This window comes from Ranitomeya variabilis, chromosome 7 (assembly GCF_051348905.1).
Source record: "Ranitomeya variabilis isolate aRanVar5 chromosome 7, aRanVar5.hap1, whole genome shotgun sequence".
NCBI classification, from domain to species: Eukaryota; Metazoa; Chordata; class Amphibia; order Anura; family Dendrobatidae; genus Ranitomeya; species Ranitomeya variabilis.
Window position 1 is genome coordinate 726,880 of NC_135238.1, and position 21,167 is coordinate 748,046.

Sequence of the window (21,167 nt, forward strand, 5' to 3'; positions counted from 1 at the left end):
TTTACACTGATACCTGTGATCAGGATTGTGCTCAGTGACTACAGGCAGTGTCAGGTCGGTGCCGTTATACTGATTACACTGATACCTGTGATCAGGATTGTGCTCAGTGACTACAGACAGTGTCAGGTTGGTGCCGTTATACTGATTACACTGATACCTGTGATCAGGATTGTGCTCAGTGACTACAGACAGTGTCAGGTCGGTGCCGTTATACTGTTTACACTGATACCTGTGATCAGGATTGTGCTCAGTGACTACAGGCAGTGTCAGGTCGGTGCCGTTATGCTGATTACACTGATTAGGGTCAGGACTTTGACTAGACCACTCCAAAGTCTTATTTTAGTTTTTCTTAAGCCATTCAGTGGTGGAGTTGGTGTGTTTTGTCCTGCTGCATAACCCAAGTGTGCTTCAGCTTGAGGTCATGAACAGATGGCCAGACATTTTCCTTCAGGATTTTTTTGGTAGACAGCAGAATTCATGGTTCCATTTACCACAGCAAGTCTTCCAGGTCCTGAAGCAGCCAAACAGACCCAGAGCATCACACTACCACCACCATATTTTACTGTGGGTATGCTGTTCCTTTTCTGAAATGCTGTGTTACTTCTACGCCAGATATAAGGGGACATACACTGTTATGACCCCAGTGGACAGGGTCTCAGAGGAACGTGTAAGTCTGCAAGATACAAAAATCCAGCTCATAGGGCTGTGGTAACTGGGTTGACCAAATAGCTACTCCTAACGCCAACACTAGAAGTAGCCGGGGATCATGCCTACGGTGATCGCTAGATGACTCGCGGCAGCCGGAGAATCTAACTACCCCTAGGAGAAGAAAACAAAGACCTCTCTTGCCTCCAGAGAAAGGGACCCCAAAGCAAGATACAAGCCCCCCACAAATAATAACGGTGAGGTAAGAGGAAATGACAAACACAGAAATGAACCAGGTTCAGCAAAGAGAGGCCAGCTTACTAATAGCAGAATATAGCAAGATAACTTATCTGGTCAACAAAAACCCTATAAAAATCCACGCTGGAGATTCAAGAACCCCCGAACCGTCTAACGGTCCGGGGGGAGAACACCAGCCCCCTAGAGCTTCCAGCAAAGGTCAGGATACAGATAGGAACAAGCTGGACAAAAATACCAAACAAAACAAAAGCAAAAAGCAAAGAAGCAGACTTAGCTTGAAAAACAGGAACCAGGATCAGAGGACAAGAGCACAACAGATTAGCTCTGATTTCAACGATGCCAGGCATTGAACTGAAGGTCCAGGGAGCTTATATAGCAACGCCCCTGAACTAACGGCCCAGGTGAGGATATAGGAAAAGACAGACGCTCCAGAGTCAAATCACTAATGACCACTAGAGGGAGCAAAAAGCAAAATCACAACAGTACCCCCCCCCCTTAGTGAGGGGTCACCGAACCCTCACCACGACCACCAGGGCGATCAGGATGAGCGGCGTGAAAGGCACGAACTAAATCGGCCGCATGAACATCAGAGGCGACCACCCAGGAATTATCTTCCTGACCATAGCCCTTCCACTTGACCAGGTACTGAAGCCTCCGCCTGGAGAGACGAGAATCCAAGATCTTCTCCACCACGTACTCCAACTCGCCCTCAACCAACACCGGAGCAGGAGGCTCAGCAGAAGGAACCACAGGCACAACGTACCGCCGCAACAAGGACCTATGAAACACGTTGTGGATAGCAAACGACACAGGAAGATCCAGGCGAAAGGATACAGGATTAAGAATTTCCAATATCTTGTAAGGACCAATAAAACGAGGTTTAAATTTGGGAGAGGAAACCTTCATAGGAACAAAGCGGGAAGAAAGCCACACCAAATCCCCAACACCGCGGCGGCGGTTGGCAAAGCGCTGAGCCCTCTCCTGTGACAACTTCAAGTTGTCCACCACAAGATTCCAGATCCGCTGCAACCTATCCACCACAGAATCCACCCCAGGGCAGTCAGAAGGTTCCACATGACCCGAAGAAAAACGAGGGTGGAAACCAGAGTTGCAGAAAAACGGCGAAACCAAGGTGGCGGAACTAGCCCGATTATTAAGGGCAAACTCAGCTAACGGCAAGAAGGTCACCCAATCGTCCTGATCAGCAGAGACAAAACACCTCAAATAAGCCTCCAAAGTCTGATTAGTTCGCTCCGTCTGTCCATTAGTCTGAGGATGGAAAGCAGACGAAAACGACAAGTCAATGCCCATCCTACTACAAAAGGACCGCCAGAATCTGGAAACGAACTGGGATCCTCTGTCTGACACAATATTCTCAGGGATGCCGTGCAAACGAACCACGTTCTGGAAAAACACAGGAACCAGATTGGAAGAGGAAGGCAGTTTAGGCAAAGGAACCAAATGGACCATCTTGGAGAAGCGATCACATATCACCCAGATAACAGACATGCCCTGAGACACCGGAAGATCAGAAATGAAATCCATGGAGATATGTGTCCAAGGTCTCTTAGGGACAGGCAAGGGCAAGAGCAACCCGCTGGCACGAGAACAGCAAGGCTTAGCTCGAGCACAAGTCCCACAGGACTGCACAAATGACCGCACATCCCTAGACAAGGAAGGCCACCAAAAGGATCTGGCCACCAGATCTCTGGTGCCAAAAATTCCTGGGTGACCTGCCAACACCGAGGAATGAACCTCGGAAATGACTCTGCTGGTCCACTTATCAGGCACAAACAGTCTGTCAGGTGGACAAGAATCAGGCCTATCAGCCTGAAATCTCTGCAACACACGTCGCAGATCTGGAGAAATAGCTGACAAGATAATACCATCCTTAAGAATACCAACAGGTTCAGCGACTCCAGGAGCATCAGGCACAAAGCTCCTGGAAAGAGCATCGGCCTTCACATTCTTTGAACCTGGTAAATACGAGACAACAAAGTCAAAACGGGAGAAAAACAATGACCAGCGGGCCTGTCTAGGATTCAGGCGTTTCGCAGACTCGAGATACATCAGATTTTTGTGATCAGTCAAGACCACCACACGATGCTTAGCACCCTCGAGCCAATGACGCCACTCCTCAAATGCCCATTTCATGGCCAACAACTCCCGATTGCCCACATCATAATTTCGCTCCGCAGGCGAAAACTTCCTAGAGAAAAAGGCGCAAGGTCTCATAACAGAGCAACCAGGGCCTCTCTGCGACAAAACGGCCCCTGCTCCAATCTCTGAAGCATCCACCTCAACTTGAAAGGGAAGCGAGACATCAGGCTGGCACAAAACAGGCGCCGAAGTAAACCGACGTTTCAACTCCTGGAAAGCCTCCACGGCAGCAGGAGCCCAATTAACCACATCGGAGCCCTTCTTGGTCATATCCGTCAAAGGTTTCACAATGCTAGAAAAGTTAGCGATAAAACGACGGTAGAAGTTAGCGAAACCCAAGAACTTCTGAAGACTCTTAACTGACGAGGGCTGAGTCCAATCAAGAATAGCTCGGACCTTGACTGGGTCCATCTCCACAGCAGAAGGGGAAAAAATGAACCCCAAAAAGGGAACCTTCTGTACACCAAAAAGACACTTTGAGCCCTTGACAAACAAAGAATTTTCACGCAAAATTTTAAAGACCATCCTGACCTGCTCCACATGCGAGTCCCAATTATCAGAAAAAAACAGAATATCATCCAGATAAACGATCAGAAATTTATCCAGATAGTTCCGGAAAATGTCATGCATAAAGGACTGAAAAACTGAAGGGGCATTGGAGAGCCCAAAAGGCATCACCAAGTACTCAAAATGACCTTCGGGCGTATTGAATGCGGTTTTCCATTCATCCCCTTGCTTAATGCGCACAAGGTTGTACGCACCACGAAGGTCTATCTTGGTAAACCACTTGGCACCTTTAATCCGGGCAAACAAGTCAGACAACAGCGGCAAAGGATACTGAAATTTGACAGTGATCTTATTTAAAAGCCGATAGTCAATACAAGGCCTCAAAGATCCGTCCTTTTTAGCCACAAAAAAGAATCCCGCACCAAGAGGGGAAGAAGACGGACGGATGTGTCCTTTCTCCAGAGACTCCTTGATATATGAACGCATAGCGGTATGTTCAGGTATCGACAGATTAAACAGTCTTCCCTTAGGAAATTTACTGCCTGGAATCAAATCTATTGCACAGTCACATTCCCTATGAGGAGGCAATGCACTGGACCTGGACTCGCTAAAGACATCCTGATAATCAGACAAGTACTCCGGAACTTCCGAAGGCGTAGAAGAAGCAATAGACACAGGCAGGGAATCCTCATGAATACCACGACAGCCCCAACTAGACACTGACATAGCCTTCCAGTCAAGGACTGGATTATGGGTCTGTAACCATGGCAGCCCCAAAACAACCAAATCATGCATTTTATGTAGAACGAGAAAACGTATCATCTCGCGGTGTTCAGGAGTCATGCACATGGTAACCTGTGTCCAATACTGCGGTTTATTTTCTGCTAATGGCGTAGCATCAATACCCCTAAGAGGGATAGGATTTTCTAATGGTTCAAGAATGAAACCACAGCGCCTAGCAAATGAGAGATCCATAAGACTCAGGGCAGCACCTGAATCTACAAACGCCATGACAGGATAAGATGACAGTGAGCAAATCAAAGTTACAGACAGAATAAACTTAGGATGCAAATTACCAACGGTGACAGGACTAACAACCTTAGATATACGTTTAGAGCATGCTGAGATAACATGTGTAGAATCACCACAGTAGTAGCACAAGCCATTCCGGCGTCTATGAATTTTCCTCTCATTTCTAGTCAGGATTCTATCACATTGCATCAAATCAGGTGTCCGTTCAGACAACACCATGAGGGAATTTGCGGTTTTTCTATCACATTGCATCACATCAGGTGTCTGTTCAGACAACAACATGAGGGAATTTGCGGTTTTGCGCTCCCGCAACCGCCGGTCAATTTGAATAGCCAGGGACATGGTATCATTCAGACCTGTGGGAATGGGAAAACCCACCATAACATTCTTAATGGCCTCAGAAAGGCCATTTCTAAAATTAGCGGCCAGTGCACACTCGTTCCAATGTGTCAGCACGGACCATTTCCGAAATTTTTGGCAATACACCTCAGCCTCGTCCTGGCCCTGAGACATAGCCAGCAAGGCTTTCTCTGCCTGAATCTCAAGATTGGGTTCCTCATAAAGTAAACCAAGCGCCAGAAAAAACGCATCAATATCAGCCAATGCCGGATCTCCTGGCGCCAACGAAAAAGCCCAATCCTGAGGGTCACCCCGTAAGAATGAAATAACAATTTTTACTTGTTGAGCAGAGTCTCCAGACGAACAAGGTTTCAGGGACAAAAATAATTTACAATTATTCCTGAAATTCCTAAACTTAAATCGGTCTCCTGAAAACAGTTCAGGAATCGGAATCTTGGGTTCAGACCTAGGATTTCTGGTAACATAATCTTGTATACCCTGCACACGAGCGGCAAGCTGGTCCACACTTGTAATCAAGGTCTCCACTCCCCACCACTCTGAGGTAAAGGGGAAAAGAAAAAAAAAATGAGAGAGGGAAAAAAAAAACTCAAAATTTTCTTTCTTATAATCCCACTTCTGCAATGCATTAAACATTTAATACTGGCCTGGCATACTGTTATGACCCCAGTGGACAGGGTCTCAGAGGAACGTGTAAGTCTGCAAGATACAAAAATCCAGCTCATAGGGCTGTGGGAACTGGGTTGACCAAATAGCTACTCCTAACGCCAACACTAGAAGTAGCCGGGGATCATGCCTACGGTGATCGCTAGATGACTCGCGGCAGCCGGAGAATCTAACTACCCCTAGGAGAAGAAAACAAAGACCTCTCTTGCCTCCAGAGAAAGGGACCCCAAAGCAAGATACAAGCCCCCCACAAATAATAACGGTGAGGTAAGAGGAAATGACAAACACAGAAATGAACCAGGTTCAGCAAAGAGAGGCCAGCTTACTAATAGCAGAATATAGCAAGATAACTTATCTGGTCAACAAAAACCCTATAAAAATCCACGCTGGAGATTCAAGAACCCCCGAACCGTCTAACGGTCCGGGGGGAGAACACCAGCCCCCTAGAGCTTCCAGCAAAGGTCAGGATACAGATAGGAACAAGCTGGACAAAAATACCAAACAAAACAAAAGCAAAAAGCAAAGAAGCAGACTTAGCTTGAAAAACAGGAACCAGGATCAGAGGACAAGAGCACAACAGATTAGCTCTGATTTCAACGATGCCAGGCATTGAACTGAAGGTCCAGGGAGCTTATATAGCAACGCCCCTGAACTAACGGCCCAGGTGAGGATATAGGAAAAGACAGACGCTCCAGAGTCAAATCACTAATGACCACTAGAGGGAGCAAAAAGCAAAATCACAACAATACACCTTCCATAAAGTTCCATTTTTTTCTTGTCACTCCACAGAGTATTCTTCTAAAAGTATTGGGGATCATCAAAATGTTTACTAGCAAGACTGAGACGAACCTTTATGTTCTTATTGTTCAGCAGTGGTTTTCATCTTGGAACTCTGCAATCAGGCCATTTTTGCTCAGCCCTTTTTCTTATGGTGGAGTCATGAACACTGACATTAACTGAGGCTAGTGAGGACTGCAGTTCTTTGAGTGTTGTTGTGGTATCTTTTGTGACCTACTGGATGAGCTGTCGCTGCGATCTTGGAATAACTTTGGTTGGCCGGCCACTCCTGGGAACGTTCACCACTGTTCCGTGTTTTTACCATTTGTGTATAATGGCTCTCACTGTGGTTCACTGGAGTCACAAAGCTTTAGACATGGCTTTATAACCTTTTCCAGACTGATAGATCTAAATTACTTTGTTTTCTTATTTGTTCCAAAATTTCTTTGGATCATGGCATGATGTCTAGCTTTTGAGGATCTTTTGGTCTAGATCACTTTGTCAGGCAGGTTCTATTTAAGTGATTTCTTGATTGAGAACAGGTGTGGCAGTAATCAGGCCTGGGTGCGGTTAGGGAATGTGAGCTCAGCTTCCCAAAGATTTGATAAACCACAGTTAATTTATGTTTTAAGGGGGGGAGCAATCACTTTTATATATATATATATAATATAACGCTGGGAGCGTCACTCTGTCCGAAGCCTTTATAGACTGCGCAAGCGCCGGCGCAGTCTGGACCCCACAGAGTGACGCTCCCAGGAGATCGCGGTATGCGTAAGCACTGAACGCACACCGCGATCTCCAACGGAGAAGCAGGGACGAGCCACGGAGCCAGGAGGGTGAGTATATTTACCTGTCCTCCGTTCCACCGCTGCGCGCGAGCCTCCGTCCTCCACATCCTCTGCCTGAGACGTTCAGTTCAGAGGGCACGATGACGCGCTTAATGCGCGCCGCCCTCTGACTGAACAGTCACAGCCAGAGGACAGGACCAGGAAGATGGAGCCGCGCGCAGCAGTGGAACGGGGGGGACAGGTAAATATAGCAAGTGCTGGGGGCCTGAGCTAGCGGCGACTCTGGCGCCTGACCCCCACAGTGCGCCGGTGTCCCCACCTGCTCAGGCCTCCAGCACAGCCACGCACAGCCGCCCGCACTCACCAGAGCCACGCACAGCTGCCCGCACTCACCAGAGCCACGCACAGCTGCCCGCACTCACCAGAGCCACGCACAGCCGCCCGCACTCACCAGAGCCACGCACAGCTGCCCGCACTCACCAGAGCCACGCACAGCCGCCCGCACTCACCAGAGCCAGGCACAGCCGCCCGCACTCAGCAGAGCCACGCACAGCCGACCGCACTCACCAGAGCCAGGCACAGCCGCCCGCACTCAGCAGGGACACGCACAGCCGCCCGCACTCACCAGAGCCACGCACAGCCGCCCGCACTCACCAGAGCCAGGCACAGCCGCCCGCACTCAGCAGAGCCATGCACAGCCGCCCGCACTCAGCAGAGCCACGCACAGCCGCCCGCACTCAGCAGAGCCACGCACAGCCGCCCGCACTCAGCAGGGACATGCACAGCCGCCCGCACTCAGCAGAGCCACGCACAGCCGCCCGCACTCAGCAGAGCCACGCACAGCCGCCCGCACTCAGCAGAGCCACGCACAGCCGCCCGCACTCAGCAGAGCCACGCACAGCCGCCCGCACTCAGCAGAGCCACGCACAGCCGCCCGCACTCAGCAGAGCCACGCACAGCCGCCCGCACACAGCAGAGCCACGCACAGCCGCCCGCACTCACCAGAGCCACGCACAGCCGCCTGCACTCACCAGAGCCAGGCACAGCCGCCTGCACTCAACAGAGCCACGCACAGCCGCCCGCACTCAGCAGAGCCACGCACAGCCGCCCGCACTCAGTAGAGCCACGCACAGCCGCCCACACTCAACAGAGCCACGCACAGCCGCCCGCACTCAGCAGAGCCACGCACAGCCGCCCGCACTCAGCAGAGCCACGCACAGCCGCCCGCACTCAGCAGAGCCACGCACAGCCGCCCGCACTCAGCAGAGCCACGCACAGCCGCCCGCACTCAGCAGAGCCACGCACAGCCGCCCGCACTCAGCAGAGCCACGCACAGCCGCCCGCACTCAGCAGAGCCACGCACAGCCGCCCGCACTCAGCAGAGCCACGCACAGCCGCCCGCACTCAGCAGAGCCACGCACAGCCGCCCGCACTCAGCAGGGACACGCACAGCCGCCCGCACTCACCAGAGCCAGGCACAGCCGCCCGCACTCAGCAGAGCAACGCACAGCCGCCCGCACTCACCAGAGCCAGGCACAGCCGCCCGCACTCAGCAGGGACACGCACAGCCGCCCGCACTCACCAGAGCCACGCACAGCCGCCCGCACTCACCAGAGCCACGCACAGCCGCCCGCACTCACCAGAGCCAGGCACAGCCGCCCGCGCTCAGCAGAGCCACTCACAGCCGCCCGCACTCACCAGAGCCACGCACAGCCGCCCGCACTCACCAGAGCCACGCACAGCCGCCCGCACTCAGCAGAGCCACGCACAGCCGCCCGCACTCAGCAGAGCCACGCACAGCCGCCCGCACACAGCAGAGCCACGCACAGCCGCCCGCACTCAGCAGCCCGCACTCAGCAGAGCCACGCACAGCCGCCCGCACTCAGCAGAGCCAAGCACAGCCACCCGCACTCAGCAGAGCCACGCACAGCCGCCCGCACTCAGCACAGCCACGCACAGCCGCCCGCACTCAGCAGAGCCGCCCGCACTCAGCAGAGCCACGCACAGCCGCCCGCACTCAGCACAGCCACGCACAGCCGCCCGCACTCAGCACAGCCACGCACAGCCGCCCGCACTCAGCACAGCCACGCACAGCCGCCCGCACTCAGCACAGCCACGCACAGCCGCCCGCACTCAACACAGCCACGCACAGCCGCCCGCACTCAGCACAGCCACGCACAGCCCCCCGCACTCAGCACAGCCACGCACAGCCGCCCGCACTCAGCACCGCCACGCACAGCCGCCCGCACTCAGCACCGCCACGCACAGCCGCCCGCACTCAGCACCACCGCCCGCACTCAGCACAGCCGCCCGCACTCAGCACAGCCACCCGCACTCAGCACAGCCGCCCTCACTCTGCACAGCCGCACTCGGGCAGTAGAGCCGGAGAGAGAAAGATGGGAGCAACATATGGCAGAATGGAAACAGGAACAGGCAGAATGGGGGCGCGGGATGGGAGCAGCACATGACAGAATGATTGCGCACGATGGGAGCAGCACATGACAGGATGGGGGTGCAGGATGGGAGCACATGACAGGATGGGGCGCAGGATGGGAGCACATGACAGGATGGGAGCAGCACATGAAAGAATGGGGGCACACACATGACAGGATGGGGGTGTAGGATGGAGCAGCATATGACAGGATGGGGGCGCAGGATGGGAGCACATGACAGGATGGGGACGAAGGATTGAACAGCACATGACAGGATGGGGGTGCAGGATGGAGGAGCACATGACAGGATGGGGGCGCACGATGGAGCAGCACATGACAGGATGGGGCCGCAGGATGGAGCAGAACATGACAGGATGGGTACACAGGATGGAGCAGCACATGACAGGATGGGGGCGCAGGATGGAGCAGCACATGACAGGATGGGGCCGCAGGATGGAGCAGCACATGACAGGATGGTGACCATATACCAATATAAATGCTCGCCACCCGGGCGTAGAACGGGTTCAATAGCTAGTATATATATATATATATATATATACACACACACACACACACACACAGGGCCCTGTAGGTTTGGATTTCTTTTTCTCTTAGTAATAAAGACCTTCATTTATAAACTGCATTTTGTGGTTACTTCTGTTATCTTTGTCTAATATTTACATTTGTTTGGCGATCTGAAACATATAAATGTGAGAAACAAGCAAAAGACTAGGAGATCAGGAAGGGGCAAATACTGTCATATAACTGAGTATCTTCACCTTGCACTGTGGTTAAATGGTACATTGACCGTGCTTTCATTAACCTATGAGACATTTCCTGCAGGTGCCAGGTTTCTGCTTGGGATGGTCTTCAGACTCTTCTGGATATTGCCAGTCTGGCAGCTCAGCTCCTGTGTGTTCCTCTGTCTTTGGACATCTCATCTGAAACTTTACATGATATCTTGCAATCTCTGAGACAAGAACACGTGGTGGCTTCTCTCCTTCAGGTACCAGTGACTCATGTGACTGCATGGTCAATCTTCCAATATGGCTAAATAATAATGTGGGCTTTATCATGTTTTTCAGGTGTGTTCTCTGCTCCCAGAGGGGCAAGTGGAGACCCCAGTCTGCCTTATTGGCCGCCTTGCACTCATGGATGAGGAGTTCTTGCAGCAGTTCTCCTCCAAGGCTTTATCTTCACAGGATGTGGTGTCATGGTTGAGAAGAGCGGTGTGGTCCGGGTCGGGCTGTGTAGTCATCGAGCTCTTGACTCTATTCAGTCACTTAATCCGGTCATCCCTCTCAATCTCCCTGGTGCAGTTAATCATAGGAGACTGTGATAGCCTGCTTCATCAGCACCTTCAGTCTGTGGATCCAGAGATGAGATCAGCCGCCTGTTCCTTGGCTGGAAACCTCTCACGCCTTGGAGAGTTCCTTTCACCTTCTGTGACAGAAAACCTTGTTGACTGTCTGTCCCATCCAGATGCCAGAGTCCGGAGATCTGCTGCATTTGCTGTAGGGAATTGCGTTTTTCATAGATCCTTTTCTGGAGACAACTTTTCCTGGGTTTCTATCGCAGCATCGCAGTTACTAATTTTATTAAGGGACCCTCAAGCTAAGATTCGTGTCCATGCAGCCACGGCCCTTGGGAACCTGGGGTCATTCTCTGGTGATGGAGCGGATTTTCCTGTTCTTCAGATGAAGGTGCCAAAGTCACTGCTTCATGCAGCTTGTACAGACCCAGAGGAGCCAGTGCGGCTGGCATCTGTCATCGCGTTACGCAGTCTCAGTGGCATTTCTAACATTTGTCAGGTACTAATTAATAAACTGGAGGTAAATCTGGGCCATGGTGAGAGTGCGGTGTGTGTCCTGCTTGCTTCTGCCGCAGACAGTATTGGTATCACAGGCTAGCGAGTGTACTTCAAAGGGAGGGTGAATATATCCCTACAGGGCTCATACGATGTGCCAAAGATTGACACCCTTCTATTCTGGTCCTTCCTGGTGGTGCTCTGCCATGTTTATTAAGGCTAATGAATGCTTCTGGAAAGATAGCGCAAGTAGGGTCTTATCTGGGGAAAAATAGAGTAGATACAATTGGATTGTACTCACCAGACTGAGCTATTATTATAGCACGTAGAATTTATTCGCTGCAGGAGATCCACAGGTCAACAAGCGACCAAACCATACAAATAAAAAGGGGATAGCGTGGATGTAATCTGCGGTGCCGAATGAAGATCCAGATGTGTTTTCATGAAGAAGTCTGGTTTACTCAACGCGTTTCAGAGTTATGACTCCTTCATGTTTGTGGAACTTCCTGATGAAGGAGTCTTGGAACTCTGAAACGCGTTGAATAAACCACCCTTCTTTATGAAAATACATCTGGATCTTCAATCATTCGGCAGCGCAGATTATATCCACACTTACCCCTTTTTGTTTGTATGTTTATTAAGGCTGACGCTATTCTCGATCCTGTCTGTGCCTGAGCATTTGTTGCTGTTTTATATAAATTTGCCTCTTTCCCTGCAGAAGCTGCGTGCGCTTAATGCTGGCCAGAAACTGTCGGCATCTCTGACTGACACGTCGTCATCATCCAGGACGCATTCCCTCATCCACCACTGTCATAGACTTCTCCAGCAGCTGGCATTGGACAGTGCATGAGCCTCACGTGACGTACTGCACCCTTATGTGAAAGATGGACCCGACTGCACTCAACAGGACATCCAGGAACGGGCACAGACGGCACAAAGCAAAATACAGATGCACCTCAACTCCACGAAGGGCTAGACATGATGGTGGAGAAATGATGATTTGTTGCAGTTCTTGTGTGTGTATACATAAAAGTACTTCTCACAAATGTAGAATAAAATCAAAAATTGAATTTATTTCAGTTCTTCAATACAAAAAGTGAAACTCATATTTTCTATAGAGTCATTACACACAGAGTGATCTATTTCACGTGTTTATTTCTGTTAATGTTGATGATTATGGCTTACAGGCAATGAAAACCCAAAAGTCATTATCTCAGTAAATTAGAATACTTTATAACACCAGCTTAAAAAATGATTGTAAAATCTGAAATGTTGTCCTACTGAAATGTATGTTCAGTAAATGCACTCAATACTTGGTCGGGGCTCCTGTGCATCAATTACTGCATCAATGTGGCGTGGCATGGAGGCGATGAGCCTGTGGCTGCTGAGGGGTTATGGAAGCCCAGGTTGCTTTGATAGCTGCCTTCAGCTTGTCTCCATTGTTGGGTCTGGTGTCTCGTTTTCCTCTTGATAATACTCCATAGATTCTCTATACGGTTAAGGTCAGGCGAGTTTGCTGCCAATCAAGCCCAGTGATACTGTTGTTTTTACACCCGGTATTGGTACTTTTGGCAGTGAGGACAGAGGCCAAGTCCTGCTGGAAAATGACATTTACATCTCCAAAAAGCTTGTCGGCAGAGGGAAGCATGAAGTGCTCTAAAGTGTCCTGGTAGACGGCTACGCTGACTTTGGTCTTGATAAAACACAGTGGACCTACACCAGCAGATGACATGGCTCCCCAAACCGTCACTGATGGTGGAGACTTCACACTAGACCTCCAGCAGCTTAGATTGTGGCCTCTCCACTCTTCCTCCAGACTCTGGGACCTCGATTTCCAAATGAAATACATATTTTACTTTCATCTGAACACAACACCTTGGACCACTGACAACAGTCCAGTTCTTCTTCTCCTTGGCCCAGGTAAGACGCTTCTGACCTTGTCTATTGGTCATGAGTGGCCGGACACAAGGAATGTGACACTTGTAGCCCATGTCCTGGACACGTCTGTGTGTGGTGAAGCAATGACTCCAGCAGCAGTCCACTCCTTGTGAATCTCCCCCACATTTCTTAATGTCCTTTTCATAACAATCCTTTCCAGACTGCGGTTATCCCGGTTGCTTGTGCACCTTTTTCTACCACACTTTCTCCTTCCACTTTCCATTAATATCCTTGGATACAGCACTCTGTGAACAGCCGGCTTCTTTATCAATTACCTTTTGTGGCTTCCCCTCCTTGTGGAGTGTGTCAGTGACGCCTTCTGGACATCTGTCAGGTCAGCGGTCTTCCCCATGATTGTGGAGCTACTGAAACAGACTATTGGAACGTTATAAACTCTTAGGAGCCTTTACAGGTATTTATTGTTAATTATTCTAATTTACTGAGATAATGACTTTTGCGTTTTCATTGGCTGTAAGCCATAATCATCAACATTAACAGAAATAAACACATGAAATAGATCACTCTGTGTGTAATGACTATATGAGTTTCACTTTTTGTATCGAAGAACTAAAATAAATTAACTTTTTGATATTCTAATTTTGTGAGAAGCACCTGTATGTCTTTCTTTATTGGTCTTGTATGCAATAAATAGTGTGTGTGACACTGTGCTGAGTGCAGTGCCCCGTCATGGCAGACTACATTACATTTCGTCTTGTATCATTTCTACTGAACGGACTTGGCGCCCCCTTGTCCATGTGTACACTTTAATTGTGTAAGCTGCATTGCCATGCCCCACCATGGGCAGGCGCTGAAGAAAGCAGCCATGTTTTTTTAATTTCATGCAACCCTCCAGGTTTGCCTTAAACGGTGTACTGCTGCCTGCAGTAGGGACAGCAAGAAGATGTGGACAGCGCCGGCTGATGCCTTAACACTTCCCATAGGAGTCACCGAAAACAACAAACTTTTGTTTTTAGAGCCTGAACTAGAACTAATAACAGATGGTGTAAGCAGAATGATATAAAGTGCACAAGGACTAAAATGCTACATTGCTCATCCAGAGCCAGGAGATGAGCTCAGAAAGGCGCGTATTCTGTCCGCTCTCTGAACGGCATCCTCTGCTTGTAAGCACAGATAAGCCTGAAATCAGGAGGCTCGAATATCAGGACGGTGCCACGATCACACCAGTAGCGGGAAAATGAAGTGGTCCTGTGAGGTATTGGTGTAAACACCTGCTAGGACTCTGCTGACCCCCAACATCTTATGATGAGGTGACCCTGCTGACCCCAGCCTCTTATGATGATGAGGTGACTGCTGACCCCGGCCTCTTGTGATGAGCTGATTCTGCTGACCCCAACATCTTATGATGAGGTGACTCTGCTGACCCCAACATCTTATGAGGTGACCCTGCTGACCCCAACATCTTATGATGAGGTGACCCTGCTGACCCCAGCCTCTTATGATGAGGTGACCCTGCTGACCCCAGCCTCTTATGATGATGAGGTGACTGCTGACCCCGGCCTCTTGTGATGAGCTGATTCTGCTGACCCCAACATCTTATGATGAGGTGACTCTGCTGACCCCAACATCTTATGAGGTGACCCTGCTGACCCCAACATCTTATGATGAGGTGACCCTGCTGACCCCAGCCTCTTATGATGAGGTGACCCTGCTGACCCCAGCCTCTTATGATGATGAGGTGACCCTGCTGACCATAGCCTCTTATGATGAGCTGATTCTGCTGCCCCCAACATCTTATGATGAGGTGACCCTGCTGACCCCAACATCTTATGATGAGGTGACCCTGCTGACCCCAGCCTCTTATGATGAGGTGACCCTGCTGACCCCAGCCTCTTATGATGATGAGGTGACTGAAGCGCCCGCCAGAGCCGTGGGGCACTCTGTACAGGGCCGGTTCTTAAAGGGGACATGTCACGGTAGCAGTGGCCCTGGGCTTCCAATAAAAGGGGATGTAAATGGGAATAAAGTTTATAAGTTTATGGGATTAAATGTTTGTGACTCCACCTGTGGTTTTCAGCAATAAAGGTGTTAGCCGACGTTGCTTGGAGAGGCTGATGGTGATGCAGCAGAGTTGGTACAGCTCTCCACATGTAGAGCTTTAGTCCCAGGGCACTTAGGTGAAATTGTGAGATGATGGATGTTGTAGTAGCTGTGGTGCAGGGTGGATGGCGCAGTAAATAAACAGCGTGGTGCAGTTTCCAAGGCTTACTTACAGTTCTCCAGTGCACAAACTCCAGTCGGAGGCTGTGTTCTCTGGGTGAGTGGTCCAGCAAACTCCCAGGTAGTTTGGGGTGCACCTTTCCAGGACTCCTTTCATATGGCTTTCTCTGGCCATCTCGCTACACTGGCTTCCACTTCTCCTGGTCAGCTTCTTTCCCCACAGTTTCCCAAGCTAGCAGCCGTGGACCTTGTAGGGCGACCTCCTCTGAGTCTCATTGCTCCGATATGGCTGCCTTTTTGACGAAGTATGGGTGGATGTGGCTGTGGCACATACAGATACCACAGCCTCCGGTTAGCTAGCTGAGTTCTTAGTTTCTCCACAAGTTTGAGGGCCGATTCATCACTGCGACCTGGTCCCTCCACTTCTGGATACGAGCCCTACGGGTGGACTCCTCACTATCCATGCCTCTAGGACCCCTTCTATCCTCCCAAGAGCTTCCTTCTGTTTATCTCTCTTCCTTCTTTAGTTCTGTTCTGCAATGTCTTTCTCTTTTAGTCTCCTCAGGACCAACTGCTGTCACACGTCTGCTCTGTTCTTCTCCCTGCAGACTCACTGTCTGCCTCTAGACTGTTCTAATAGTCAGCTCCTCCCCTTTTCCTACCTTCCCCACCCACTCCCCAACACCCTTTCCTATCCAGCCTGAGAAGAGGCCTTCCTTACTTAGGGTACGTCCAGGTGCCCTGACTGAACTGGTGTGTGTGTTGCGTGCGAGGGTTAGAGTCCTGGGTGTCCCCTCCTTACCTGAAATTGGGGCACAACACCTGGGTGAGGTGCAGTACTTCTGTGGTGACTGAACCCTCAGGGGCACCACAACTCTGCTGACCACAGCCAGTTTTGATGAGCTGACTGCTGACCCCAGCCTCTTGTTACGATGAGGTGATTCTGCTGACCCCAGCCTCTTTTGATGATGAGATGACTCTGCTGACCCCAGCCTCTTATGATGATTCATAAAATGGTAGAGTTGGAAGGGACCTCCTTGGTCATCTGGTCCATCTCCCTGCTCAAAGCAGGATTCACTAAATCATCCCAGACAGATGTCTGTCCAGCCTCTGTTTGAAAACTTCTATGGAAGGAGAACTCGCCACTAGTGATGAGCGAGCGTACTCGTTGCTCGAGTGATCTCCGAGTATTTGTTAGTGTTCAGAAATTAAGTTTTCATCGCCTCAGCTGAATGATTTACAGCTACTACCCCGCCTGAGTACATGGGGTTGCTAGGGAATCCTCACATGTAATCAAGCTGGCTAATAGCTGTAAATCATTCAGCTGCGGCGATGAAAATGTAATATCCGAACACTAACAAATACTTGGAGATCACCCGGGCGTGCTCGGGAAAACCCGAGCAATGAGAATACTCGCTCATCACTACTCACCACCTCTCGTGGCCGCCTGTTCCACTCATTGATCACCCTCACTGTCAAAAAGTTTTTTCTAATATCTAATCTGTGTCTCCCATTCAGTTTCATCCCATTGCTTCTAGTCTTTCCTTGTGCAAATGAGAATAAAGATGATCCTTCTACAATGTGACAGCCCTTGAGATATTTGTAGACAGCTATTAAGTCTCCTCTCAGTCTTCTTTTTTGCAAGCTAAACATTCCCAAATCCTGTAACCGTTCCTCATAGGACATGGTTTGCAGACCGGTCACCATTCTGGTTGCTCTTTGAATTTGCTCCAGTTTGTTGGTCTTTTTTTACATGTGGTGCCCAAAACTGGACTCAGTATTCCAGTTGAGGTCTGTCCAAAGAGGACTAGAGGGCAATAATGACTTTGCGTGATCTAGACTGTATGCTTCTGTTAATACATGCCAGAATTGTATTTGAACATGAGTCAACAGTGTGATGCAGCAGCAAAAAAGGCAGTTTATGATCTATTAGTTTACCCAAGTCTTTTCCACATGTGCTGTTGCTTAGTTCTATTCCTCCCATTCTGTATATGCTTTTTTCATTTTTATTGCACAGATGTAGTACTTTGCTTTTTTCCTTGTTAAAAACCATTCTGTTAGTTGCTGCTAACTGCTCCAGTTTATTTATATCTTTTTAAATCCTCACTCTCTCTTTTCCAGTATTAGCTATCCCTCCTAGCTTTGTGTCATTAGCAAATTTAATCAGTGTACCCTCAATTCCTTCATCTAAATCATTGATGAACAATACAGGGCCCAGGACAGAACCCTGTGGTACTCCACTTGAGACATACTTCTAACTGGATGTGCAGCCATTTACGACCACTCTTTGGGTCCGATCACTAAGCCAGTTATGAATCCACCTAACAGTGGCTTTGTCCATTCCATGCTTAGTCATTTTTTCAATAAGGATGGTGTGAGATACTTTGTCAAATGCTTTGCTGAAGTCAAGATATACTATATCTACAGCATTTCCCTGATCCACCCAGTAAGTGATTCTGTCATAGAAGGAAAGTAAGTTAGTCTGATAAAACTTATTAGTTACAAACCCATGCTGACTCTGGTTAATCACTTCATTCTTATTCAGGTACTTACATACATGTTGTTTAATAATTTGTTCAAAGATTTTTCCTGGTGTAGAAGTCAGACTCATCGGCCTATAGTTCCCTGTGTCCACCTTCTTCCCCTTTGTGAAGATAGGAACAACATTTGCTCTTCTCCAGTCTTCTGGGACTTCTTCTGTTCTCCAAGAGTTTTCAAAGATTATGGAGAGTGGTTCAAAAATTTCTTCTGCTATCTCCTTCAGTACTCTGGGGTGTAATTCATCTGGACCTGGAGACTTGAATTCATTTATGTTAGCTAAGTCTTTCCTCACTAAATTTTTGTATATAGATATCCTGGATTCTTCTATTACTTTAATAGGACAGTGAAGATCAGTTGATGTTATCTTTCCTTTCTGAGAGAAAACAGATGCAAAATAGGAATTTAAAAGTTCGGCCTTCTCAACATCCTTTCTTACCATTTCATCATTTTTATCCTGTAAAAATCCTATAGCATCTTTGACTTTTACTTTTGACATATCCCCCAAATCCTTTTTTTTTTTGTTGCTTTTGACGTCTCTTGCAAGCCTTAATTCATTGTCAGCGTTAGTTAATCTGATTTGTGCCCTGCAGGTTCTGCAGACAGCATGATTCTTCTTTAGATATGCCTCCCTCTTTCCATTTGATAAACATTTCTTTCTTCCTTTGTAGCATGTGTTTAAGTTCTGTGTTCATCCATCCTAATTTCCGTAAATGCTTCCTATTCTTCCCTCTTTTTGGAATTGTTAACGATTGTGCCTTGAGAATCTCATTTTTCAAGATTTCCCATCCTTCCATTTTTGTCCTTAAGGATATCCAGCCATTGGATCCCTCCAATTCTCTTTCTGAGTCCTTTAAAATCTGCCTTTCTGAAATCTAACCTTAACCCCTTCCCGACCTTTGACGCCACGTAGGCGTCATGAAAACCCGTGCCAATCCGACCCATGACGCCTATGTGGCGTCATGGAATGATCGCGTCCCTGCAGATCGGGTGAAAGGGTTAACTCCAATTTCACCCGATCTGCAGGGAAAGGGGGAGTGGTGCTTCAGCCCAGGGGGGGTGGCTTCACCCCCCCCCCCGTGGCTACGATCGCTCTGATTGGCTGTTGAAAGTGAAACTGCCAATCAGAGCGATTTGTAATATTTCACCTAAAAACTGGTGAAATATTACAATCCAGCCATGGCCGATGCTGCAATATCATCGGCCATGGCTGGAAACACTGATGTGAGCCCCCCACCCCACCGATCGCCCCCCCAAGCCACCGATCGCCCCCCCCAAGCCACCGATCTGTCCCATAGTCCCCTCCGTCCTGTGCTCCGCTCCCCCGTCCTCCTGTCCGCTCCCCCCGTGCTCCTATGTCACCCCCCCGTGCTCCGACGCCACCCCCGTGCCCCGATCTCCCCCCCCCTTATACTTACCGAGGCTCCCGGTGCCCGTCCGTCTTCTCCATGGGCGCCGCCATCTTCCAAAATGGCGGGCGCATGCTCAGTGCGCCCGCCGAATCTGCCGGCCGGCAGATTCATTACAAGTACATTTTGATCGCTGTGGTAGGTTCTATCACAGCGATCAAAATAAAAAAAATAATAAACCCCCCCCTTTATCACCCCCATAGGTAGGGACAATAATAAAATAAAGAAAATATTTTTTTTTTCTTTTTCCACTAGGGTTAGGGTTAGAACTAGGGTTAGAACTAGGGGTAGGGTTAGGGGTAGGGTTAGGGGTATGGTTAGGGTTATGGCATGTGCACACAGTGCGGATTTGGCTGCGGATCCGCAGCGGATTGGCCGCGGATCCGCAGCGGATTGGCCGCTGCGAATTCGTAGCAGGTTTCCATCAGGTTTACAGTACCATGTACACCTATAGAAAACCAAATCCGCTGTGCCCATGGTGCTGAAAATTCCGTGCAGAAACGCTGCGTTGTATTTTCCGCAGCATGTCAATTCTTTGTGCGGATTCCGCAGCGTTTTACACCTGTTCCTCAATAGGAATCCGCAGGTGAAATCCGCACAAAAAAACACTGGAAATCTGCTGTAAATCCGCAGGTAAAACGCAGTGCCTTTTACCTGCAGATTTTTCAAAAATCGTGCGGAAAAATCTCACACGAATCTGCAACGTGGGCACATAGCCTTAGAGTTAGGGTTGCAATTAGGGCTAGGGTTGGAAATAGGGTTAAGATTAGGCTTGTGGATAGGGTTACGGATAGGGTTAGGGGTGTGTTGGGGTTACAGTTGTGGTTAGGGTTGGGATTAGGGTTAGGGTTGGGATTAGGGTTAAGATTAGGGTTAGGGTTGGAATTAGGGTTACGGGTGTGTTGGGGTTAGGGTTGTGGTTAGGGGTGTGTTGGGGTTAGGGTTGTGATTAGGGTTATGGCTACAGTTGGGATTAGGATTAGGGGTGTGTTGGGGTTAGTGTTGAAGTTAGAATTGAGGGGTTTCCACTGTTTAGGCACATCAGGGGTCTCCAAACGCGACATGGCGCCACCATTGATTCCAGCCAATCTTGCGTTCAAAAAGTCAAATGGTGCTCCCTCCCTTCCAAGCCCCGACGTGCACCCAAACAGTGGTTTACCCCCACATTTGGGGTACCAGCATACTCAGGACAAACTGGGCAACAACTGTTGGGGTCCAATTTCTCCTGTTACCCTTGCAAAAATAAAAAATTACTTGCTAAAACATAATTTTTGAAGAAAGAACAATTATTTTTTATTTTCAGGGCTCTGCGTTATAAACTTCTGTGAAGCACTTGGGGGTTGAAAGTGCTCACCACACATCTAGATAAGTTCCTTCGGGGGTCTAGTTTCCAAAATGGGGTCACTTGTGGGGTGTTTCTACTGTTTAGGCACATCAGGGGCTCTGCAAATGCAACGTGATGCCCGCAGACCATTCCATCAAAGTCTGCATTTCAAATGTCACTACTTCCCTTCCGAGCCCTGACGTGCGCCCAAACAGTGGTTTACCCCCACATATGGGGTATCAGCGTACTCAGGAGAAGCTGGACAACAACTTTTAGGGTCAAATTTCTCCTGTTACCTTTGCAAAAATAAAAAATTCTGGGCTAAAAAAATATTTTTGAGGAAAGGAAACA

The 21,167-nt window shown here is 49.2% G+C and overlaps 1 protein-coding gene across 3 annotated transcripts in view; it reads left to right on the forward strand.

Moving 5' to 3' along the window:
* STK36 (serine/threonine kinase 36) overlaps positions 1-14,065 on the forward strand; it is a 156,686-nt gene extending 142,621 nt beyond the window's left edge. For all 3 annotated transcript variants that reach the window (XM_077273575.1, XM_077273576.1, XM_077273577.1), the window contains 3 exons: positions 10,466-10,628; positions 10,708-11,433; positions 12,148-14,065. In XM_077273575.1, coding sequence (XP_077129690.1) covers positions 10,466-10,628; positions 10,708-11,433; positions 12,148-12,279 — 1,021 coding nt within the window. In that variant the 3' untranslated portion in view covers positions 12,280-14,065. The remainder of the gene's footprint in view (positions 1-10,465; positions 10,629-10,707; positions 11,434-12,147) is intronic.
* Positions 14,066-21,167: the final 7,102 nt, after the last annotated feature.